Source organism: Thamnophis sirtalis, unplaced genomic scaffold (genome assembly GCF_051295495.1).
Source record: "Thamnophis sirtalis isolate CommonGarterSnake01/CBP01778 unplaced genomic scaffold, rThaSir2_p1.2 scaffold_4, whole genome shotgun sequence".
NCBI lineage: Eukaryota > Metazoa > Chordata > Lepidosauria > Squamata > Natricidae > Thamnophis > Thamnophis sirtalis.
In genome coordinates, this window is record NW_028261384.1 from 13603742 (window position 1) to 13629912 (window position 26171).

General features: G+C 46.8%; 1 protein-coding gene across 1 annotated transcript in view; it reads right to left on the reverse strand.

The window, feature by feature from the left end:
- Positions 1–2108: 2108 nt before the first annotated feature.
- VIPR2 (vasoactive intestinal peptide receptor 2) overlaps positions 2109–26171 on the reverse strand; it is a 96714-nt gene continuing 72651 nt past the window's right edge. The window contains exons 8-13 of the mRNA XM_087712501.1: positions 23766–23826; positions 17019–17088; positions 15397–15488; positions 15158–15281; positions 15029–15070; positions 2109–5184 (exon numbers count right to left, since the gene is read on the reverse strand). Of these exons, the coding sequence (XP_087568627.1) occupies positions 5011–5184; positions 15029–15070; positions 15158–15281; positions 15397–15488; positions 17019–17088; positions 23766–23826 (563 nt within the window). The 3' untranslated portion in view covers positions 2109–5010. The remainder of the gene's footprint in view (positions 5185–15028; positions 15071–15157; positions 15282–15396; positions 15489–17018; positions 17089–23765; positions 23827–26171) is intronic.

Sequence of the window (26171 nt, forward strand, 5' to 3'; positions counted from 1 at the left end):
AGAGCGGTATGAAACTTTGCACCTCAGTCTTTACAGATTAACACCCTTCACTCAGGTCTCATGAGATAACGTGTGGAAAGTGTTACTTTGCTCAGGGCCCAAAGTCCACTGTCCGTTTTTCCTGCATTCTTTCACACACTATTAGAAAAAAGGGAGAAAGGGGGTGTGGGAATTGAATCTCCTAGTATTTAACTAAATATAAGGCTTGATTTGAGGGCAGGGGAAAGACACACTGGCTAGAAGATCTACATGTTCTTTCTGTAACCCTTAAGAGCAGGACAAGAATCTGCAAATTGAGTTCTTGATGCTCTCTAAGCTTGGTTATTTTCTTGCAGACATCTCATTACCCAACTAGCTAATCTCATCAGTATTTAAAGGAAATGAGGAGTGGAGTCGCAAAACTCCTGTTGATAGTTGTGTGATTGAAGCCCTGCCTCTTTTTAATATACATTGTGTTTCTGACTTGTACACAAAGGGGCAGAGCTTCAATTTTATGCTCCTTTATGACCTTTTTTTAAAACGCCATCCTCCTGAGGATGCTCCTGGACCAGACAGTAGAAATTTAGTAGGGGCCTTCAGCTCTCCTGATCATTTTTGCAGGAATCTCCCAGGGGCTTGAAGATGGCAACCAAGCAGATGCAGAATAGAATCTGTGGCATTTATGATGCTTAAACACCTTTGTTCCATGTCTAGAAATGCGGTTTTGCTCATGTCTTTTGCTGGTCTGCTGTGGAACTAAACCTGAGAACAAATGGCTGGGCTTAAGCGTAAATAGGGTGAAGATGATATACCCAAATTAAAAAATTAGAAAAAGCTTGCTCTATCCAAGCTGTATTGCAAACCAAGGGGAGTGTTTATTTCTTAGAAATAAATGCCACTTCAGATTCTGAGGGACAAGAAGCTCTTGAGGAAAAGAAGAGCAGCATAAACTTGGTTTATTATTTAAGAAAGCCACAGACATAGGCGACAACAGAAGTAAACGCGGCTATGCCCTTTCCTCTTAGGACTGCAGATATTCCACACTTCTATTTATAAAAACCTGTCAGCTTTATGTCCTTTTACAATGGCTGCACAAAGACAGGAGGTTAAAACAAAACAAAAAGTCCTCTTTTGGTTTATACCTTTTATGGTTATTAAAAAAGGGATCATGTCAAAACCTTTTTTCTCCCTCAATCTTGTTAACTTTGAACAGGCAGTCAGCAGCACTGAGATATAAAGTCACATTACAAATGACTTATCTAGCCCTCTTAGTTCTTAGTTATATATTTATAATTTGATATATTCAGCAATTGCCAGATAGTTACAAAATAATAGTTGAATTTGGGGATGGGTTGGGGTAAAATTGAGAAGAAAGGTTATAGGGCAGCTGCAGCATTTCACTATCTGGGATTTGTTCCTGTCTTATACAGATAGCCCTTGACTAACACCCACAATGTGGACTAGAACTTTCATTGCTAAGCAAGGCAGTTGTTGAGTCACAGTCAATTTTACCTTTTTTTTTGGCATGGATGTTGAGCAAATCACTACAGTTGTCTCTGTTCTCTCACTGTTTGCTTGTCGAAAGCTGATTGGGAAGCTCTCAAATGGCAATCACATGACCCTGGGATGTTGCAAACATCATAAGTACATGCAAAATGCCTGAATTTTGATCATGTGGCCGTGGGGCTGGCATGACAGTTGTAAGTAAGGACTGGTTATAAGGCATTTTTTTCAGTACCATTGTAAGTTCAAATGCTTATTAAACAAATGGTTGTAAGTTGAGGACTATATCAGCAGGACAGTTGACCTTCACAGAGCCTCAAGATCAGGCTGGGATTAATAAATTTGCAGCTATCTTCCAGAAAAACTAGGGAGAAAGCCCACTTCCTGATTGGAGCACTGACCAGTTCCTTTAAGTCACAGAGGGGTATTACTGAAAAAAAAAAGCCATTGGATCATCTTAAGACCCTATTGTTGTCTAATACTTTGTCCAAGGGCCACCAAGCACAGCCACATCCCTAGGTGTTGTGAATTTTTCCATATAAACTTATAAACAATCTGAACCTATATGTTGTAATAAGATTACAAATTGTAATGAGGTGGTAGGTTTTCAATCTGTTTTATATAAAAATGGTTTCCAATCTTTTATTTTTTTTAAAAAGATTGTCATTGTGCTTTGTTTAAGATGATTAAACTTAAATTTAGGCTAATACTTGGAAAGACTAAATTTAAAGGCTAGACTAGAAAACTAAGACAATCCTAGAAAAAAAGCAATGGCAACATAAAATTATGTTGCATGACTTTTTTTGCTGCTGCTCTTGAGTGATAACTTGCTAATATTCCCAGATTGTTATTTATTTTTCATCTTGTTATTTTTTTAAAAAAAAAAACCTAAAAATTTAATCACAGTTTAATTCTTTCCACATTTTGCTCTTAATCAACTTTTTAGAAATGGATCTAACAAGAAAAAAAATTCAAGAAAAACAATCAATTTTCAATTTGAAAAACACCGGAAAAGAACACTAGAAAAATAAAATATTGAAAAAAGAAATATAGAAAGATGGCTATATCAAATCAAAAAAGCATTATGAGTATGCAGAATTATGCTTTTTATTTTGACTTTTATAAGAGGGTGCATTCTTTAAGAAAACTAGCTTTTTCATTCCGGGGGCAATAAAAGAAAGAAAATACTAATTAATTAAAAAAACGTTCAGCATATATAGAACAGCTTTAGCACAATAGCTAAAGAGAGGCAACACTCTGAAGAATTTATGAATTTATCCAGGAATATATGCCTGATTTCTGATTTTAAAGCAAATTGCTGTTCCAAAGATATTAACTGGTTTTAGACTAACTATCTAGAACAGGGATGTCAAATGTGGGCCGTATGCATCATGTGCTGGCCATGGAAAAGCCTGGTTTAACAAGGGGGGGGGCATCATGAAATGTCACGTGATGACTCCATGATGACACTAATTTGACACTCCTGATCTAGAATTTGAAGATTTCAAACACAGATCGTTCTCATTTAGCAATCACAACTGGGAATAGCAATTCCATTATTACGTAAAGAACTTGTTTAGTAAAACTGGTGACTGTGCTTATGATCTTACTTCAGCTTTCTTTTGTTTTAAAGGCTTGCAAAGGTTTTAAATGTGAGAATTGGCTGCAAAGTTACTTTTTCAACAATTTTGTAACTGTGAACAAGGCAGTATATTAATGAGGACCACCTGTATATGAATGCACTCTCCCAGAATTCTTACTGGCTGACCAGGAAGTCTGGAAATAATAGTCAAATGCATTTAAAGCCCAGCATCTTGAAAAATATTACCTTAGCTCATCACTATGCCTTATTTCCATTCAGAACCATCAGAATATTTTAATATGGTTGTGTTGTAAAAGTCATTGACATCAAATAATGAAATATGCTGAATATTCTAAAGCAAAGTATTTTAGACTCATAATGGAGGAGGCACCCTAAAACTGAAAATAATTGAGTTACTATTATTCTGGATGAAATACCATAATAAATATTAATCTAAAAATGAAACTAATCAGGGAAATTATTTGTTTTGGGGTCCACTGCCTGGCCCTAGGCACAAAGGTTGATCATTGTTCTTTTCAAGCATTGTAAAAGTGCAATCTAATGAAATAAGTTGTGTTGGAAGCTGTAAACCCAACACATCTCAAAACAGAAGACTTTTGTTATGGCTACACTTTTAGTGTTGATGGCCCCTCTCTTCATAAAGAAGAGATTGGAATTTTTTTGTTGGGATCCCATGGCCAGGCATTAAAAACAAATAGAAATCTAATAAAATCGGACAACATTATGGAGAGGTGGCAGGGACGTCGCTCAGTAAGTGCTTTAGTCTTATTTTACAGAAATCCACAGAAGCTAACAAAAAGGAAAGCATTGGGAATAGTCAAAATGCATTACATTTCAGGGGATATAAAAAAGGCACACAATAAATAGTATTAAAGCCAACATATGAGAAAACTGATAAATGACAGCATTTGGAAGATCACAGAAACGGTTAAAAAAAAGGTTGATACTGAATTTGTTTCCTTCTCCAAATGCTTTCCCATCTATTCCATCATGCCAGGAAAGTACAATCTGCTGTGATAACCCACAAATACTTAACATTTAGTTTTCCATTTTTACTTTGCATTCAAATCCCTTCCAAGTGTTCACCTACATGACAACTTAAACAAGCTGTGACCATAAGCTCCAATACTATGGTCATAATCACATCTCCGTAAATAGCTTGTTTGTGATGGAAAGCCAATGCTATGTACATATGACCCTTCTCGGTCCTAAAGACGAAGCAAATTCATGGGTTTTATCAAATGATATTGCAAATATAAGCAGCAGGCTTCTCTACAGGTAGTCCTCCTTTAGCGACTGTCCTGCTTAGTGACTATTCACAATTACAATGGTAATGAAAAACTTTGTGACCAGTCCTCCCATTTAAGAGCTTCATAGGTCAGTGAAGCAAAGGAAAGCTGAAGATCATAAAATCATGTTTCACTTAAGAGACTATTTCGCTTAATGACCAAGTTGCTGGTCCCAATTATGGTTGCTAAAAAGGACTACCTGCACAGAATTTACTCCAATGAGATTCAAGATTCTGCAAAAGGACAACAACTTTAGCAATATCTAAATATATAGTCTTTGGAACCAATTTTGTTAAAAGAAACATTTCTTCAACAGATGAGACTAGTTGCTGCATGATTTGATGACTTTCCAAAGGTTTAAACTAAATGTGGATGGTGACTATTAAATTATTACAGCTATTTGCAGCATACACAGTTTGGGAATGCGGGAATTAATAGATGAAAAAGGGTTTCATCATAACCAAGTTCTAAAAGCAATTCTAAAAACAAAAGATAGCTGTCATTAGGCTGGAAATCCCTCTATCTTGACATACAAATAAAGTGGAATACAAACTCAACACATTAGAAAATAGCGCAATGAATGAACTATATACCCAGGGACATTCCCCGTAGTTTTTCTGTAGGCACCTAGATGACTTATATCACCGAGGTTTCTGTTTGAGAAGAAAACTGTGTGGCTGAATTGCGATGCAACTGGGGTCCACCTTCTGAGTCATTTGGAAAAACAGAAGACCTGTGAACTTTGTAATCGCGGCTCAGTCTTTCATTCAGACACCAGCTCTTCCATTTTCTTTTCAGCTCTCCTCGAACCTAAAATCAAAGAGGAAACCAACATGGAATTTATCAGGGCTGGGATTAATTCACTGTTAAAAGCCTGCTTGAATATGCAATCAGCAATACAAGAGAATATATGTAGCTCATAGTTGAAATAAGGTGTCCTTGGTGCTCTCTGAGCTTTTCTTGCAGACGTCTCAGTGCTAGGGGCAGGCTTTTGTGGATTGAAGGCGGACAGAAGACGCAAGAGCCGGGACTTCGAAACAGCAAGGGTTTATTGCAAAGAATGAACAGATGACAGCGATTCAAAGATGCAGAATCCGCGCCAAGGTATTTATATGCAATTTGTATAACAGGGAACCAATAGGAGGCCGGGTACTGTCCAGGAACTGCTGACGTAGTACCCCGGCCAATCAGAGTGGGTTAGCTGGCTAGCAACAGGCTATGCTGCGTCCCAGCCAATCAGGGCGCAGCATAGGCTGTTGCTGGCCCTTTAGGAATATTCTCAATATTCTACAAATATGCAATCAGCAACACAAGAGAATATATGTAGCTCATAGTTGAAATAAGGTGTCCTTGTTGCTCTCTGAGCTTTTCTTGAAGACATCTCAGTGCTAGGGGCAGGCTTCAAAAATTTCAGCAATGGGTTCTCTGCCCAGTTGCTGGGTGGTCATGGTCATGGCAGGCATGGGCTAGTAGGCCTCCTGAACTACAACAGGGAGGTTTTTGCCTTCACCAGGCTCCAGAGTTTAGAGGTTCGGAATGAGGGACGCGACCACAGGGTGAACAACTAACAGGCTTTATTCTCAGATAAGTATGACAGCGATTCAGTTCGTAAACTAGCCCGCCAAACCTTATATACTCGGGCTTCAACCAATAGGAACAATACTTTCAGCCGGCAACAGCCTCCCTCGCGTCCTAACCAATCCAGACGGAGGAGGCTGTTGCTGGCCAGCACAAAGGTGCTGAAGTACAAGGAACAGCGAGGCCATTTGCATGGCTAATACATATTAATGAAGCTATGAATATTCAATACCCCTTCCCCCCAGTTCCGCGCATGCTCCGCGGGTGGAGCATGCGTAGTCCTGCAAGTAGGCGGGGCGGTGCCGGACCCGCCCTGATCTACGCAGTTCTCCACTAGTCGTCGGCGGAGGAGGACCTCCTTGTGGTAGCTCCTCCCGGAAGGGGGTGTAGCTCCAAGGCACGCCTTCTTGGGATGGCCCAGAAGGAGGGCTCAACTGTACTGGTGAGTAGGGGCGAGGTGGCGTGTCCACTGGGATAGTGTTGTGTTTGGAAGGCGTGTCTGGAGGGAGGAAACTTGGCCTAGGTGGGGATTGTTCGGCGGCGGCTTGAGATGATTGTGGAAGTTCCCGGCAGGGGGCGCTCGGGCAGGTTGGGCCTGGTGTGGCGAAGGCCCACGGCGTGTTCTCTCCGGATTGAGCTCTCGGTTGTTGACAGGAGAGGCCTGGAGCGGCGAAGGCCTCACGCTGGTTTCCCGGGCAGGCGGTGCCGGCATCGGTTGGGCCTGGGCTGCCGGTGGGAGGCGTCTCCTCAATTGATCCAGGTGACGCCTCCATTGGGATCCGTCAGCCAGTCCGACTCTAAAAGAACACGGGCCTGTCAGGGCAGTCACAGTGGCTGGCACCCATCTACTTGGCCCCGAAAATGCCCGGGCCCATACCGCGTCCCCTAATTTAAATGAACGGGGAGGGGTAACCCCCAGGTTGCTCGGCTGATCCCCTGAATACAACGGATGTAGCCGGTCCAGGGGAGTCCGCAGACGCCTGCCCATCAAGAGCTCCGAGGGGCTTCGGTTGGTCGTTGGGCAGGGAGTGGAATGTTGGCTTAGCAGGTAAGCCGCCACTTTCTCCTGCCAGTCGCCCCGGTCCATGCGGCCCAGTGCCTCTTTTGCTGAGCGGACCGCCCGCTCCGCCCGGCCATTGCTGGCCGGGTGGTACGGGGCTATGGGCGCATGTCGAATCCCTTGCATGGCCAGAAACTCCTGGAACGTGGTGGACATAAATTGGGGCCCATTATCAGAAACAATCAGGTCCGGCAACCCATGGGTCGCGAACAGCCTTCTCAAGGCCCGGACCGTACTCTCAGCTGTGGTGGAGCCCATCAGGACCAGCTCCACCCAGTGGGAGTAAGCGTCCACCACTACCAAGAAAGTCTGGCCGTGAAAGGGACCGGCGAAATCTAGGTGGAGGCGTGACCATGGGCCTCTCGGAGCCTCCCACTCACGAGCCGGCCCAGCTGGGGGATTAGGCCTAGATTGTTGACAGGGGTTGCAGCGGCCTACATAGGCCGCTATCTCTGAGTCCAGTAAGGGCCACCAAACATAGCTACGGGCTAATGCCTTCATTCGTGCTATGCCCGGATGATCCTTATGGAGCAGGGACAGGACTTGTGGCCGCAGCGCGGTGGGGATCACCACTCGATCCCCCCAAATGAGGCACCCCCCGTGGAGGGAGAGCTCCGCCTGCCGGATTTTAAAGGGCTTGAAGCCCTCTGCCACTTTGTCCTCTGGCCATCCCCTCGAGACCCAGGAAGCGACCTGGGAGAGGATCGGATCGGCCTTGGTGCAGGCCGCGACATCCGCGGCCGAAATTGGGAAACCGGAAGACGCGATAGACAGGACTGAGAGACAGGGCACTAGGGCGGTGTCGGTCTCCGGTAACGGGCAGCGGCTTAAGGCATCGGCATGCCCCAGCTGCTTGCCCGGACGGTACTGCAGCATATAAGAATACGCTGCAAGGAACTCCGTCCATCTAGTCATTCGGGGGGAGAGGATGGGGGGGTCGGCTTGTCACCTGCCAGAAGCCCAAGGAGTGGCTTGTGGTCAGTGACAAGGGTGAAAGGCCGACCATAGAGGTAGTCGTGGAACCTCTTAATCCCGGACACTGCAGCCAGAGCCTCCTTGTCTATCTGGCTGTAATTACGCTCCGCCAAGGAGAGTGTCCGGGAGTAATAGGCCACAGGGGCCTCTAAGCCATTTGGGAGGACATGGCTTAGGACGGCCCCGACTCCATAGGGGGAGGCGTCACAAGCTAACGTCAGTGGCATCCTGTCATTGTACTGGACCAGGACTGCCGCTGACGTCAGAGCTTCTTTGACAGCCGCGAACGCATGCGCTTCGCGGCTCCCCCAGCGCCAGGCCGCAGATCGGTCGAGCAACCGATGCAGCGGCTCGGCTAGTGACGCCTTGTGTGGTATAAAAGAGGCGTAAAAGTTCAGGAGCCCTAGGAACGCCTGCAGCTCCGCCTTGGAGGTGGGTGCAGGGGCGTTCCTAATGGCAGCGACCTTAGAAGGTGTGGGGTGGATGCCTTGGGCGTCAATCATGAAGCCCAAGAATTCCACCCTCGGAACAGCAAATGAACATTTGCTGCGTTTCAGTTTTAAGCCCGCGCCCCTGAAACGACTGAGGACCTTCCGCAGTACTTCGATGAGTTCTGAGCGGCTGGAAGCAGCGATCAGGACGTCATCGAAATACGGAACTACGCCCGGCAGCCCATGGAGCAGCCGCTCCATCAGGCTTTGGAAGATCCCCGGGGCCACGGAAACACCAAATTGCAGGCGGCGACAACGGAAAGCCCCACGATGGGTGACGATGGTCTGGGCAGCCGCCGCATCGTCATCCACCGGGAGCTGTTGATAGGCCTGCGCCATATCCAGTTTGGCGAATGTGCAACCCTGCCCCAGGGAATGGAGCAGGTGTTGCACTACAGGGACTGGATAGGGGTTTGCCTGAAGGGCCAAGTTGATCGTCGACTTGTAGTCGGCGCAGATCCTCACCGACCCATCTGGTTTAATTGGGAGAACAATGGGAGTCTCCCAAGGGGAATGATCTACGGGCTCGATGACTCCCTGCGCCAACAACTTATCAAGTTCGGCGTCAACCTTGGCCCTTAAGGCAAAAGGCACCCTACGGGCTTTCAGCCTAATGGGAGCAACCTGAGGGTCTAAACTTAAAGATATGGGGGTCCCCTTATAACAGCCCAACTGGCCGTCGAAAACGTCTGAAAATTCCCTTAATGTGTCCTCGAGGGTGCTAGGAACCACCCGGTGGACCCCCCCAATGGATAATCCCAGGGCTGGGAACCAGTCCAGGCCCAGAAGGGCCGGCAGGTCATCCCTGACTATGAGGATGGGTAGTTTCCCCTGGAATTGGCCATAAGATACTGAGATAGGGAAGGATCCCAGCGTAGGGATCAACCTCCCTTGGTAATCCCTTAGGGAGACCTCAGATTGCCTTAGGCGTTTCTGGGGCACTTTAGGGCATAGCTTGGCGAAGAGCGACCAGGGCAGGAGGGACCGAGAGGAGCCAGAGTCCACCTCCATCCGGCATGGCTGACCTTCCAGCTGGACGGAGGTCGAGACCTTCCGGGCCCCTGCAACGGCGTGGCTCGCCGTACTGTCAAAATTAGATGGTTGACTGTTGGACTGGTAGCAATCTTCCGCTCTCTTCGGTGGCCGCTGCTGCTGGCGGCGCGGTTGCGCCTGGGAACGGCTGGGCGATTGAAGGAACGAGGGTGCTGGCAATAGGGCCCTGCAGACCTTAGCCAGGTGGCCTTCGCCCTTGCACCGGTTACAGATGGCATTTAAAAATGGGCAAGCCTGGCGTTTATGACGGCCTCCGCAACCCCGGCAGGGCACTGCGGACGCCTGTTGCGCTGCAGGTTGCGGCTTTGGCTTCCTCTTAGGCACAGTCCTCATCTGGGCCACCACTTCTTCTTCTGGATCCTCATAAGCCAGGTCGTCCTCGACCATGTGGGCTTGTGGCGATGCTTCAGGCGGTGAACGCTCCGGTGTGGCAATCTGCAACCGCTCAATATCGGCCGTGGACTGCTCAGATAGTTCAGCGGCTCGGGCAGTTTCCACGGCCTGCAGTAGTGTAATTCGGTGATTCCTGAACATGCGGCTCCGCAGGTTGACATCGCGGACGCCGCACACAAACTGTTCCACCAAATTTTCCTCAAGATTGGAGAACTCGCACTGGGCCGCCACCATCCGCAGGGCCTCCAAAAATTGGCTGATTGATTCATTCTGTTTTTGGACACTTCTGCGGAAGGCAAAACGGCGAGCTATGACTGACGGGGTGGGTGCGTAGTGATTCTTCAATCTGGCCATGAGTTCGTCCCACCCAAGCTTGTATGCAGGCCGTGGGGCTGCCAAAGCTCTTGCTGAGGCGAACATAGATGGCTCGCAGCATGAGAGGAAAAAGCTGCATTTTTCCTCTTCGGTTTGAGCCTGATTTTTGGAAGCGATCAGGTAACATTCAAACCTCTCCATAAACCCCTCCCATGATTCTCCGGCCGAACCAAAGGGGGCAAAGGGAGGTAGAGCAGATGTCATCCTGACGGTCGTGAAGGGAGAGATACTGAGAGGCCACAAAAAAAATTTTTTTCCTCTTCAGGCAGCGTTCGTTGCCGGTCTGGAAACGGCAGCTAACTGTCTGTCTCTCTCTTTTCACCCTAGCGTCGCGGAATCGCTGATCCCATCCTCGTCGCCAGTTTAGAGGTTCGGAATGAGGGACGCGACCACAGGGTGAACAACTAACAGGCTTTATTCTCAGATAAGTATGACAGCGATTCAGTTCGTAAACTAGCCCGCCAAACCTTATATACTCGGGCTTCAACCAATAGGAACAATACTTTCAGCCGGCAACAGCCTCCCTCGCGTCCTAACCAATCCAGACGGAGGAGGCTGTTGCTGGCCAGCACAAAGGTGCTGAAGTACAAGGAACAGCGAGGCCATTTGCATGGCTAATATATATTAATGAAGCTATGAATATTCAATACAGAGTCTTTCCCCAAACCTTGGGAGGGTGAAAACTACCTCCCCTGGGCTACAGAGGTCCTCCAGAAGCTGGAAGTGGGGCTGTGTCCAGCCTTCCGGAACTTCCAGGAGGCTTGTTTTTTTCCTCCCCGAACCTCCACATGGGCCCTACACTTACCTCGGATCCAAAATGGGCCACATGGAGACTCCTGGGAGTGAAGGGGCAGGGCCTGCCGCGAGTGGGATTCAGGGCCTGCTGCGTTTGGGATGCAGCTGGCTGCTGTAGGAAGGACAGCGCAGGCAGAGAGGCATGGCAAACCTGGGCAATGTGCCCTTTTTTATTGCAATGGCGGCAGACTGTGCACAAGGTTGTAGCAGGGGCAGCAGGAGGAGGGGGTGGTGGGCACCTAGGCTGCTCCCTGAGCTGGCCAACAACCTCATTGTAGGGGTCTTCAGGCAGCAACAGTTCATCGACTAGGCAGGCTTGCGCGGCAGGTGGAGGGCACCCCGGCATCAGAGGAGGAGGTGACACTGACAGCTGCAGGCGTTGCATGTCAGCCGTGGACTGCTCAGAGTGTTCCGCTGCTCTGGCAGCCTCCACGGCCTGCTGCATCGTGATGTGGTGCTGCAAGAGGCGGCTTCGCAAATTTATGTCCTTAACGCCGCACACAAATTTTTCGACCAGGTTCTCGTCCAAATTCTGGAAGTTGCACTGGGCTGCTGTTACACAGAGCGACTCCAGAAATTGGCTGATGCTCTCTGTTGGCTTCTGGACGTGCCGGCGGAAGGCGAAGTGGCGAGCGATGCGGGAAGGTGCCGGGGCGTAGTGGCCCTTCAGCCGGGTCATCAGCGTGTCCCAGCTGAGCTGGTATACTGGCCGTGGGCGGCTAAAGCCCTGGCTGACGCGAACATCGCGGGGCCGCAGCAACTCAAGAAGAAGCTGCATTTCTCTTCTTCTGGCTGATTGTGGTTCTTGGATGCTATCAGATAGCATTCGAACCGCTCCATGAAACCTTCCCAGGTTTCACCTGCAGATCCGAAAGGTGCGAAGGGCGGTAAGGCGGATGCCATGTTTGCCAAAGTTGTGACAGTTCAAGTGGAAGTAGATAGGAGCGGAGAAAAAAAAAATTGTTCAGCGTTCGTACACCGGCGGTTTGACGCGGCTTGAGCGGCTGGCTGAATCCTTTCTCGCTCTTGTCCTAGGCTCTGCTTCGGGAAGCGCTGTATCCCACCTTAGTCGCCAGTTTAGAAGATCGAGGGTCAAAGGGAAGATGCGAGAGCCAAGACTTCCAAAAGAACAAGGTTTATTTGAACAGAGCAGTGACAGCGATTCAAAGAGTTAAAAACCACGCCAAGGTATTTATACAACATTTGTTTAACAGGGGACCAATGGGAGGCCGGGTAGGGTCCAGCAACTGCTGACGCAGTACCCTGGCCAATCAGAACGGTTTGGCTGGCCAGCAACAGTCTATGCTGCGCCTCAGCCAATCAGGGCTCAGCATAGGCTGTTGCTGGCCTCCTGGTAGTAACTGGAGGATTTTATTAATCCTCAACACTATGTACATAAGCAGTTCAGCACCTTCCCTGCTTGACAGCTATTTATACGGAGCTGTCAAGCAGGGAAACCTGCACTTAGCCAAGCCGCGTCTTAAACAATCAGGACGCAGCTTGGCTGTTGCTAGCTGCTAGGTCATAAGTCGAGGACTTACAAATACTTAACAAAAACTTTCTCCCCTGGGCTACAGAGGTCCTCCAGAGGCTGGAAGTGGCCCGTGTCCAGCATTCTGGAACTTCCAGGAGGCCCATTTTTTTATCTGCCCGAACCTCTGCACGGGCCCTACACTTATCTCGGATCCAAAATGGGCCACATGGAGACTCCTGGAAGCAAAGGGGCAGAGACTGCCACGAGTGGGATTTGGAGGTTCTCTGAACCAGCCATGACGTTAGCTACGGGTTCTCCCAAACCCGGGCGAACCCATAGCAGCCCACCACTGTTTCAGTCACTGTTACCATGTTTGGGTAATGAAATGTCTGCAAGAAAACCACCAAGCTCAGAGAGCACCAAGGGCCCTTCATACACAAGAAGGTGAGATAAAAGGAAAAAGGAATTATACGAAGGGTCCCACATTTAATAAAACTGCATTATAGTTATTTTTTAAAAAATACAACTTGTTATGGTATGTATTGAAATTTCTTGACAGTTTACAATATGCTGTGCTATAATTGGAGTGCTGAAAAAAGAATAAATAAAAAAATAGAAACCTTGTTTATTCAAAGCATTTCAAATCTAAAGGTGTTAAAGTGGTATGGGGAAAAAAACAATCAAATCGATTTGGCACTAGGCTGAGTAAAACCCAAACATCCTGGGGGAAAAGGGGGGAAAAAGCAATACTATCAACAATAGAGACTTGTTTCTGTAGCTGCCATGAAAACTAAAGTCAAGATACTTTTTATCTCTCTTTTAACTTCTAAGCAAAGATTTTGAACCTAAAAGCAAACAGGAAAAATTTAATTACATACTGAAAATTAGGCATGCTTATTTGAAACTAAATCTCTCAGTTCAGGAACTTTTAGTTCCAAATTTTGGGCTAGTGCCAAATTAAAACCCAGCAACTTAAAGGCAGATTAAAGGTATCTGAAAATATCAGAAAGTTATTCACTCAGTAACTCCCAGCAGAAAAAGGCAGTTGTTAACTGATTAAAAACTTGCAGGGTATCACTGTATTTACTTTTTGGAGGTGCTGAATCCAATTAGTGTTCAGTAGAAGCAATAACACTTAAACTAAAGCTTAAATGTTTTGAATACATCCTACCAAAGCAAAAAAGGATCCAGATGTTTGGAAAAAAAATCAAAGATAACTGAGGAAGAGGCCCGCAGAAGGGAAGATGGGTAGATGCTTCCCTAATGTCACAAGCATGAGCTTATAAAATCTCAACAAATCATCTGGCACTCTCCTTATTTTACCTTAGACATTTACAATCCAATTTACTAAAGAACCCAATTTTCCCCTTCACCAGCCATCAAAGAATGAAGTCCACAAATGGCTGCTTCAAGTTTGGGTTGGTGTTTGAGTTGGGTTGCAAAAATACAATGTTTCCCACCAGAGTCATAGCGTATAATGCCTCTCCTGCTTAGCATTTCCCTCTTTCTGGAAAAAACCCCACTATTCCAGTTAGCTGAAAGGCTGGGTTCACATGTCATACCAGTAGGGGTGAAATGCTACCGGTTTGCCCGAACCGATAGCATTTTTTACTACCGGTTCGGGCAAACTGGTATTTCTGACGATCAGCTGTGACGCGCGATTTATATTAGCGAGAATCATTGGATTTCCTGCTTTCTAGCTAATCTAAATTGGGTGGCATGGCAGATTCCCTCCCTCGCTGTTCTACTTACCTTTGCAGGCGTGCTCAGTAGCAAGCTTTGCCCACACATCCCATTTTTTATGGTCTGCGCATGCATGGAACGTCTGTGCAAGCACAAAGGTGGCACATGCGACCGAAGCGCACACGCTCACATTTGCAAACCAGTAGTAAAGGTAAATTGATTTCACCCCTGCATACTAGGATTATTGTTTTTTTAATCCCACAGTATGTTAGCTATATCCAGACACTGTGGTTTATAAACTATACTTTAAGGCAAGAAGTGGCTTTCAGGCTCATTTGAGGGCCTCCTGGAGCCTCTTTCAACCACGTTCTGGAAAATTGGTGGCTCGCTTCAAATAGAAATGAAATGCTGAACCAGATGTAATACATTTTTAAAAATAGCAAGGAAGTAAATTACACGTATTTAAAGAATATAACCAGGAAAGAAGGAAGGGAATTCTTGATTTTCCACTCCTATCTGTGGCACAGTACTCACTTTACAACCCTGTCTCTTCAACAAACTACGATTTAAAACATGCTATAGTTTTTTCAGTGTTTAAAACAAGGTTCCATCTATTCTCACTTAAAGTGATCCGCCTGCCCAGATGGCCCTTTCTCACTCCTACCTCCATATACTGGAAGGTGAATCTTAAGGGTTCGGTCAACAGCTGAACAACAGCATAATTGCCTGAAATATTATTACTGCCCCCAATCTTATCCCAAGAAGATATAAACTTACTTCACTGTTCAGAAAGCAGTACAGGATCGCAACAACCAGTCCCTGCAAGGGCAAAATATTAACAAGTTAAAACACAGTAATAAAATTAAATCAGAATTATTTTAAGAAGAAAACTTGCTTAGCTACTACCTGAAAAGAACCCAGGCATAATTCAAAAACTATCTGGTACTTTTTAGAAACGCCAAAGACTGCAAAAACCACATAGTGAACACCAAAGAGTGGAATCAGAAGCAACGTTGATTTTGCAAGTCTCCTTAAAAATAAACACATAAAATAAGTCCATTAGGATACATCAGAGCTCCTTTGATTTGTGTTTTGCCAATAGGAATCTCTATCAAGAGACATACAGGGAGTTGAATTTCACTCACTTGTATTGTGATTGCTCATTACCTCCCACATCTGGCGATCTTAACTTCTGCAGCAGAATTCTTATTATGCTAATGAAAATGACAAAATTTACCTATGAAAGAATTAACAGAGGCATTTATAATTGTATCATAATGTAAATGCAGCTATAAATGTATATATAAGAATACTGCAAGTAATATTACTATTGGACTGTACGTGAATATAGATTAAAAAGTATAGAGTGATAAATATATGGAGCATTATGGTACAACTATGAAAATAATGGTTATAACCGTGAGGTACAACATTATGTATGTAAAAAAGTCTATACTGTGTGACTATGAAAATAATGGTTATAATCAGGATGTATAACACTATGTATATTTAAAAAGGACTTGATTTAGCCAGTACACAGTCATTGCAAAACTGGAAATTTAATGTATTATAAAGGAAAATGTATAATAAAAACATTTTTTTTAAAAAAAATATCATAATGCATAGTTTTTCCAACCGTTCACTGATAACTTAAATCCTGTAATGATGTTCAGAAGAAGAAAAAACTTACTGCTGTTTCTCAACCTTGGCAACTTTATGATAGATGGATTTTAACTCCCAGAATTCCCACCCCAAATTCTTGAAGTTGAAATTCATCTATTTTAAAGTTGCAGAGATGAAAAATATTGCCTTAATATGTAGATTAAGATGTACTCACAGTTAAATATAGAAAGAATTACACTTTGGTGTATCTAACACTATATATTAGAAGTTAAATATATACATCCAATTGAAAGAATATAATTCATTCTTATGTTCATCCACTTAGAATAAATTCACAGGGAATTGAGGGGTGTTATCTTGGGGGAGGGGATCAATATTGGGCTGAATTCTAAGAGTTGATCGCCTAGCAACCACAGATCTGTCCATGAATATTCAGTTTTTAATATAAAGACATTTCAAGATAATTAAAGAGAGGGAAAAGATATTTAATAACTTTATCCTCCGGAATCTTTTAAAAAGATTAATTGGCCTTTAGATAGGGTTTTATGAAATGAAATCATAAAAGAGAGACAGACAGACCTCTGAATAAATACACCTATTCATTCATCTGTCTCAGAATTATATTATTTCCTTAAATTAGGAGCTATAATAAGATTCTATTTTGGTCCTTAACTAAAGTCCTATTTCCATCATTTCTACCACCATATTATTGTCATTAACACTAGTATTGCATGTCATAAGCCAGTTTAGTGGCTAAGGTACCAGGCTAAAAACAAGAGGCTGACAGTTCAAGTCCCATCTCAGGCATGAAAGCCAGCTGGATGACCTCTTTTGGCCCAAGTCACCTCACAAGGTTGCTCACAAGGTGTATTGGATATGTTTAGCAACTTGAATTATTTGTAAAAATAACAAAGGCAGGATGAAACAAACAAGTAAATAATTCTACACAGGTCAACTTACAACGATTTGTTTAGCAACCATTTGAAGTTATAGTGGCACTGAAAAAGTGACTTACAACCTACCCTCATACTTATGACCGTCTGTGGTAATGTAAACAAAATCAGGGCATTTGGCAACTGGCATAAAAAACTAGTGAGAAAAAATTACATTGACATAATTCATTCCCAATGCTGAATTTACTTACTAAAATGGAAATTAGGATTGGTACTCGTATAATCCACCAAGGAGCACTATGATCATTTGTATCCCAGCAACTGTTTATAAAAAGGGAAACAAATAATGAATCTAATTCTTTCAGCAAGGATACATAATAAATAAACATAATAAATCCTGTGTCATTCATTGTACCATAATTATTGCTTAACTCTAGCACAATTGTGAGAAAATTTGAAAATAGAAAAATCAGAGGGGACTACAATATAATTGTAAATCAGAAAGAAGTATTATTTTTAGACTGTTATGAGACTAGATAGATGGGAGAGGAGTTGCAGTGGTACCAGGACAACTATCTATATAATGAACACATTGCCAGTCTCCTCTCTGGACACTAGTTCGAAGGAGGAAGATGAGCTGATCCCTGGCACCTCTGGGCAGTGAGCCCAGGGGTTGTTAGTTTAGAGGATCGACGGAAGGACGAGGCAGGAGCCAGGACTTGAGAACGCAGAAAAGTTTATTACAGGTCAGGAACTATATACAGGCGATTCAGCACCTTCCCTGCTTGACAGCTATTTATATGGAGCTGTCAAGTAGGGAAAGCCAATAAGCGCGCCCCTAGTGGCCCGTGCTTAGCCAAGCCACGCCCTAGCCAATCAGGGCGTGTCTTGGATAGTTGCTAGCCGCTAGGTCGTAAGTCGAGGACTTTCTGAGTCCTCAACACCCCTTCCCCCCCAGCGAGAGCGCATGAGCAGAGTTGGAGCATGCTTATTCAGTCAAGTAGGCGGGGTGGCGCCGGACCCGCCCAGAACACCTCAGTCCTTCAGGAGTTGTCGGAGGGGTGGGTCGTGCTCGTGGAAGCTCCTCCCCAAAGGGAGTGGAGCTCCGAGTTATGCCATCTTGGATCGGCCCAGAAAGCGGGTGCAACACAGTAGGTAGGCCGGGCCAAGGGGGCGCAACTTCAGGGGTGGAGTCACGGTGACGGTAGGCGGCGGCCGATGGACTGAGACTTTGGAAACCAGGGGGAGGAAGCGGAACGGATTGAGGTTGCAATGGGGACGACAGCCAGCAGGTGGCGTCCGGGTAGGTGAGGCCTGACTGGGGGAAGGCCTGAACAGCTGAGTCCAAGAACGCGAACTCGGCTTGAGGAACAGGAAGGGCAGGTGGAACAGCTGCAACACCAGGAGAGGAGAGGCCTGCCTGGGTGAAGGCCTCAAATTGGAACTCGTTGATTGGCAGGAAGGCAGCGGTGTCCTGGGCTCCTGGATCAGTAGGAGCGCCGGTCTCGAGGGGGAGATTCCTCCTTAACTGATCCACGTGGAAGCTCTACTCGGATCCATTGGCCAGTCCGACCCTGTAAGAACAGGGACCAGTTATGGACACAATAGAGGCAGCCATCCATTTAGATTCCCCAGAGAACGAGCGGGCCCAGACCAGATCCCCCACAAGGAAAGTGCAGGGAGGGGAGACCCCCAGGTTGCACGGCTGCTCCCCCGAATAGAGAGGATGAAGGGGGTGGAGTGTTGGCTTAGCAAGTAAGCCGCCACCCTCGCTGGCCAATCACCCCGTTCCACCCGGCCAAGGGCCTCCTTGGCCGAGCAGACAGTGCGCTCCGCCCAGCCATTGCAGGCCGGATGATAGGGGGTGGTGGGCAAGTGCCGGACGCCTTGCAAGGCGAGGAATTCCTGGAATGCAGTGGACGCGAACTGGGGCCTGTTGTCTGACAGCACGACGTCTGGCAAGCCATGAGTCGCGAACAACCTGTGCAGGGCCCTGATGGTACTCTCTGCCATGGTGGAGGCCATGAGGGCCAGCTCCACCCAGTGTCCACTACGATCAGGAACACCTGGCCATGGAAGGGGCCGGCAAAGTCGACATGTAAGTGAGACCACGGGCCTCTCGGAGCCTCCCACTCACAAGCAGGCACCGCTGGGGGGGAGGGGGTGTGTGGCCAGGAAAGCTGACAAGGAGAGGCCTGCCTGGGGAAAGGCCTCAAACTGGAACATTTGGACTGGCTGGCAGGCAGCAGTGTCGCTGGGCCCTGAATCAGACGGGACGCCGGTCTCCTTAGCTGATACACGTGGCGCCTCCACTTGGATCCATCGGCCAATCCGACCCTGTAAGAACAGGGGCCGATTATGGACACAATAGAGGCAGCCACCCATTTAGATTCCCCAGAGAACGAGCGGGCCCAGACGAGCGGGCCCTCCCCCGAATAAGAGGATGAAGCCTATCCAGGGGGTCCACAGGCGCCGACCCATCAACAGCTCTGCGGGGCTTTTGTTGGTTGTTGGGCAGGGGGTGGAATGTTGGCTTAACAGGTAAGCCACCACCCTTGTCTGCCAATTGCCCCGGTCCATCCAGCCAAGTGCCTCCTTGGCTGAACGGACCACGTGCTCCGCCCCGCCATTGCAGGCCGGATGGTACGGGCGGTGGGCGCGTGCTGGATACCCTGCAAGGCCAGGAATTCCTGGAATGTGGTGGAAGTGAATTGGGGCCCGTTGTCTGAGACAACCACGTCCGGCAACCCGTGGGTTGCGAACAAATGGCGTAGGGCCCGGACTGTACTTTCAGCGGAGGTGGAGGTCATAAGGACCAGTTCCACCCAGCAAGAGTAGGCGCCAACAGCTTATCCAGCTCGGCATCAACCTTGGCTCTCAAGGCAAAAGGCACCCTGCAAGCCTTCAGCCAAATTGGAGCAACCTGGGGGTCGGTTAAGGGAGATGGGGGTGCCCTTGTAGGAGCCCAGCTGGCCATCAAAAATGTCCGCGAATTCTGTGAGGACACTTTCTAAAGATAGGGAAGAGGTACCCACCCGATGAATCCCCACAATGGACAGCCCCAGGGGAGGGAACAAATCGAGACCCAACAGGGCAGGCAGGGGCTTTTGTACAATCAGGACAGGCAAATGGCCATGAAAGTCCCCATAGTCAACCCAAATGGGGAAGGAACCCAGGGTGGGAATAAGAGTCCCCTGGTAGTCTCTGAGGGAGGTGTCCACCGGTTGCAGCTGGTCGTGGGTGACGCGGCGACACAGGCGGGAGAATGTGGACCAGGAGAGCAGGGAACGGGAGGAGCCAGAGTCCACCTCCATGCGGCAGGGCTGACCTTCCAGCTGGAGAACTGGGGAGACCTTCCGGGCACCGGCGGACGCCTGGCTGACCGTCTCCCCGGCGACATCAGGCTGGTTGACGTCTTGCCCTATTACAATGATGACTAACCATTTTCAGTCAGAGTGAGGAGGGGACATTTCCGGATGCTTTTAAGGAAGTCTTGGTTTCCCCCCTCCTTAAAAAACCATCACTGGATCCCACCTATACGGACACTCACAGCTGCAAAGGGTCCTGATGAAATGGATTATTTGGACCCCTTTCAGCTAAGATTCAGGCCCAGTTATGAGATAGAAATGGCATTGGTCTGGAACATCTTTCCCCCTGATGAGAGATTTTTGCCCACCCCTCCTTTTGTAAGATACTATGGTCATGGCTCTGCCAGTTGGCTTGGGGCCCAGTTGGGGAACAGCATGGTGGAGATGGCTAATCAAGTAACAACAGATCCCACCTCCCCCCACTTTGCTCCCACTCTTCCCATGTGCCCTTAGGTTTAATGTTTGATTTTAATTATGTTTTAATTGTATATGTAAAGACATACTTTTATGACATACTTTTAAGGCACTCAGAGTTACCCTATGGCAATGTAGCCAATAAATTTTATAAATAAATAAAATGTATAAGTAAACGTGTGAGTTGGGGGCTATACACACTTGATAAATAAATAATACATTTAGAAACTAGGCCATTCCTTCTAAATTTTATAGCGCTTTTATTTAACAGCTTAGCACTGGGAAGACATTGTCTCTTTTGATAGATCAACTGCTACAAGGAAGAGAGCAAGAGTGTTACCCTAATGTACATTTGCACGCTCCTGTGAAGTATTCCACACCCATCTCCACTTTTTTCTCCTAATAGGTTATATACATAGCACTCCCATACTCCATTAAGGTAATTATCTTGTCCAATCATGTCTCATATGACCTATTTTTCATAAAACCATGCTGACACTTAGCAATGAAAGCACCATTTACAAGTTTACAAATGACATGCTTATTATTTGCTCTACTGTAACATCTTTAATGTTAATTAATATTAGGCTGACAGGTCAATACTTACTGGGAACTTTTTTTTTTTGAAGGATAAGGAAGAGGAGGAGAAGAAAGAAGAAGAAATTTGCTCTCCTCCGATCTTTTGACATGCAAACTTTCAAGAGAGTCTCTTCCTCAAACCATTTCACTGTTGTAGGATGCACTTCTCAAGGTTTGGAGACTTGGAAGACATTCATAGTGGCTCTTTTACCACATCTTTACTGACTTCAACCCTCTCTATGAATATTCTTCTAAAATCAATGCTACTCAAATGACCATTTACTTTGGATACAGAAGTAAAATAGCAGGATTTTGCTTCTGTATCCAAAAGATCAAGATTTCTCCGCTTGAACTGAAAGCGATTTCTCCTTTCTTCTATCTTCCTCTTGCTATTGACTTACTTGAAGAAACCTTCCTTGTGAGCCTGATGCTATTTTCTACCTTTGCCTTCCCAACCTCTTTGCTACATTGCTCAACTTCCTCTCTTGCCTTCCATTCCCTATTCCATTCCCTATCTTTTTCGGTTGGCTCAGCTCCTTCATAAGCTGCCTATTCAACTACATTGACTTCTTTTTAATGTCTCCTAGTTTTCTTCTTCATTGATATAGTTTGAGATTCACTATTTTTTAATTTCCTTTTTAAGAAAGCCCAGCTAGGTACAACTTTAAAATTTTCAACAAATCCAAATCTAGGTTATCAGTCACAGAGGTCTTAAAGCCTGGGAAAATTAGAGAAATGTTGGAAATACTGGATGGAGGAAGAAAACACTTCTTAAATTTGCATTTTTCCAGGCATTCACTTCTCTGGCCAGCCTTCATATCATGTGGCAGTCCATATTTATCATATGAGGCATTTCATTTCTTGCTGGGGAACGAGCAAGTTTCAAAACAAAAGCCCAGAATAATTAACGCAAGTTGCATTGAAGAGAGTTGTACCTGCATATCACAAACAATATATACTATGAAGGGCGTAGACCAGTGATGGCTAACATTTTTGTCGTTGCGTGCTGAAAGTTTGAACCCATAATGCACATGCATGTGCAACCCCCTGCGCTCCCCCCATGCATGCACATGAGACCCCCCCCCCCGGCACCTCATTTTGGGCTTAGTAGACCTCCTTGTAGCCTCCTGGAACCAAAAACAGGCACGCTGCACATCCTGCCCACAGATGCCACCCCCACCCCGCACATGTGCGCAAGTCTTCTGCATGTACCCCCCCCCCCGTGCATGCACAGCCAAGACCCGAAAATCAGCTGCTCGGTGGGAGGTGCGCGCATTTGCATGGTGGAGCTGAGCTGGGGCGATGGCTTCCATGTGCCACAGTCACATGTGCCACAGGCTCGCCATCAGGGGCGTAGACATTGCTTTTTTGGTGGTAGTTTGAAATGTCCTCCTCAGTAACTGACACTGTTCCTGCATGATTTTAATGCCATCTATCAAGACCCATAAACCAGGCCTTCTCTGTTGAAGCACCTCTCCTCTGGAAAGTTATCCCTTTAGGGAGATCCAAATAGCATCCATCCTGATTATGTTTCTGGCTGCCAAGCACCAACACCAGCTTGATGAGACATAATCAATCATTTTTTTTTAAAAAAAAAATGTTGTTCTGCAACTCTTTAAAAGACTGGCTGTCCTCCCAGGCCTTGTGGGAGGTTGTTTGTTGAGGCTGTGACAGAATTTGTCTGGACACTTGAGATTCTTTTTATTGTTTTCCCATTTGAAGCGTAAGCTACCCCAGGCTTCCAAATCTGCTAAATAAATAAAATGATGTCTAGAATGGGCATTAAGGTCATGATCAGGTAAGATGGGAGTGGGGGACAAGGAAGGAACACAGCGTTCAGAAATTACATCGTATTTTTCAGTTATTTGCTCTGCATTTTAAATAAAGATCATACATTAAATTCATTACATTATATCTGGGGGGGTTTCTCTCCAAGATATCAGGTAAGGCCATTATTTTGTGCAGCAAAGTTGTTACTTCTTTACTGTCTTTACTCCATACTAGGATTGTGCCTATAAATGGATTCTCCAACACCCCATTTGCGTGATCTAGTATCAGCATTGCAATACTGGCTCAATTTGAATGATTCAATTTTGATTCAAAACTGAAAGTTCCATCCTCACACTAAAAAATCAAAATGACAGAAAGCCAAAAATGACAGAATTTTGTCGGCTGTGCTCTTTTTGCTGGTATAACCAACTGATCTCCTATGATGCTTCAGAAGATCAGGAGGCTGTGATGCAACACTGACCTTTTAAACATCTTTCCCCTTTCCCATAAGGTAGGGGTGGGCCTGACCCAGCACACAAGGTGCTTAAATCTGGCCCACAGGACCAGCCTGGAAATATCACTCTCCTGTCCCCACCCCCATCGGTCCATGGAGGAGAACTGCAATGCTGACCTGGCCTTCGAAGAAATCCAGTTTGACACTCCTGCCATAAGGCATTCTGCATTAAACAGAAGCAGCTAAGAAAAGGCAACTAGCTCTAACAATCACAATTCAAGTTCATATTTAACATATCTACTTGTGTTACCTGTTGCAACCTATGTATCCAGGATTAAATTCATGCAACCAGAGCCAGTACATTTTACAATGAAGCCTGGAAGTGCATATGCTGCTATTTAATTGGTCCTTACCCATTGTTGTCTAGATAAACTCTAGTTATTATCCATATGATGATGAAAATTGTAGGGATTCCTGGAAGAAATAGCAGATGAAGCAAAGATGTGGGGGGAGAGAGAAAATATATAATCAATACTTGATTGGGCAAAACTAATCATGCAAACAGAAATCACTTTGTATTCAAGTATGGCATAGCATGAGAATTAGCTGAGGCAAAGCACTAATAGATTGGCCTTGTTTTTAGTCTTCTGGAAACACGTTTATTACTATTTGGTCTTTGTCTAAACCATTCTTAATCATCTACAATTGGAGTGGTCTCCAAATCCAATAAACAGCTAAAATGTCTGTACATCCAGAATAGTCTATATAACTATCAGCAGCTGTCCAATGTGTTTTGCAACTAAGATAAATACTCATTGAATGTGCCCCAATATGACTCCCTGACTTTTGTTTCTGGAAACTTAAAGTTTACTCAATTTATGCCAAGACCTTATCCCACCCAGTGACTTTGAATCTTCTTTCCAGCTTGGTTCTGGTTTCACTTGAGAATGGGCATTGGCACCAGTTCTCTGGTGGTGGAGATAGCAGCCAGGCTGGGTTTATTCCATCCAGTATCCAATTGGACTGAGTCTATTGAGGATTGAAAGGAGGGACGCGACAGCCAGGGTGTGCTAACAAGAACTTCTTTATTTACAAGAGAAAACGAAGATGACAGGGATTCAAACAGGCGCTGCGCGCGCCAAGGTATTTATACAACGTGAATGAAATATAACAGCCAATAGGAGACCGGGGACTGGGCAGCAACCGCTGTCAAGTCCCCTGTCCAATCAAATGTAACTCTCGGCCGGCAACAGCTCCTGCTGCGTCCTGGCCAATCAGGAGACAGCAGGCTGTTGCTGGCCTTTTGTAACAGTGCTGAACTGAATGAGCTATATTTGCATAGCTCATGAATATACAACACCCCTTCCCCCCAGATCCGCGCATGCTCCCCTGGTGGAGCATGCGTAGTCCTGTAAATAGGCGGGGCGGCGCCTGACCCGCCCAGATCTTCGCAGTTCTACAGGAGTCGTTGGCGGAGGTGGACCTGCTTGTTGTAGCTCCTCCCTGAAGGGGGTGCAGCTCCAAGGGACACCATCTTGGAAAGGCCCAGAAGGCGGGCTCAACGACATAGGTAGGCCGGGCTGTGTTGGCGCGTCCCTAGCTATAGTGTATGGAATGGGAGGAGAGTCACAGGGGGTAGGAGCGATAGGTAAGGCCTCTGCTGCGGCGGTTTGAGCAGTCTGTTGGGCTCCCCGGAAGGGGGCGCTCGGGTAGGCTGGGCCTGGTGTTGCGAAGGCCCGATGACGTGTTTCCTCGGTTTGAGCCCCTTCACCGTCTGGCAATGGAAAGGCGAGGCCTGGTTCAGCGAAGGCCTCATTCGGCAACCCTGGGTGTGCGGTGTTGTCTTGGGAATGGTCCGGGTTGCCGGCCTGGGGCGGGAGGCGCCTCCTTAGTTGATCCAGGTGGCGCCTCCATTGGGATCCGTCAGCCAGTCCGACCCTAAAAGAACAGGGGCCGGTCAGGGCAGTTACCGTGGCAGGAACCCATTGGGGGTCCCCGGAGAAGGAGCGGGCCCAGACCAGATCCCCTAGTTTAAAGGAACGGGCAGGGAGGACCCCCAGGTTGCTCGGCTGATCCCCTGAATAGAGCGGATGGAGCCTATCCAGGGGAGTCCGCAGGCGCCGGCCCATCAAGAGCTCCGCGGGGCTTTTGTTGGTTGTTGGGCAGGGGGTGGAATGCTGGCTTAGCAGGTAAGCCGCCACTCTCGCCTGCCAGTTGCCCCGGTCCATGCGGCCCAGGGCCTCCTTTGCTGAGCGGACCGCCTGCTCCGCCCGGCCATTGCTGGCCGGGTGGTACGGTGCTGTGGGCGCATGCCGGATCCCTTGCTCAGCCAGAAACCCTTGAAAGGTGGTGGACGTAAATTGGGGCCCGTTGTCTGAAACAACTATGTCCGGCAACCCATGGGTTTCAAATAACCTCCTTAAGGCCCGGACCGTACTCTCGGCCGTGGTGGAGCCCATCAGGACCAGCTCCACCCACCGGGAGTAGGCGTCCACCACAATCAAGAAGTTCTGGCCGTGGAAGGGACCAGCAAAGTCAATGTGGAGGCGTGACCACGGGCCTCTCGGAGCCTCCCACTCGCGAGCAGGCCCGGCGGGGGGGGGTTGGGCCTGGACTGTTGGCATGTCGTGCAGCGGCCTACATAGGCCGCTATCTCTGAATCCAACAAGGGCCACCAGACATAGCTACGGGCCAAAGCCTTCATCCGCGCTATGCCTGGCTGATCCTTGTGGAGCAGAGGCAGAACTTGTGGCTGAAGTGCAGCAGGGATCACTACCCGATCCCCCCAAACGAGACACCCCCCATGGAGGGAGAGCTCC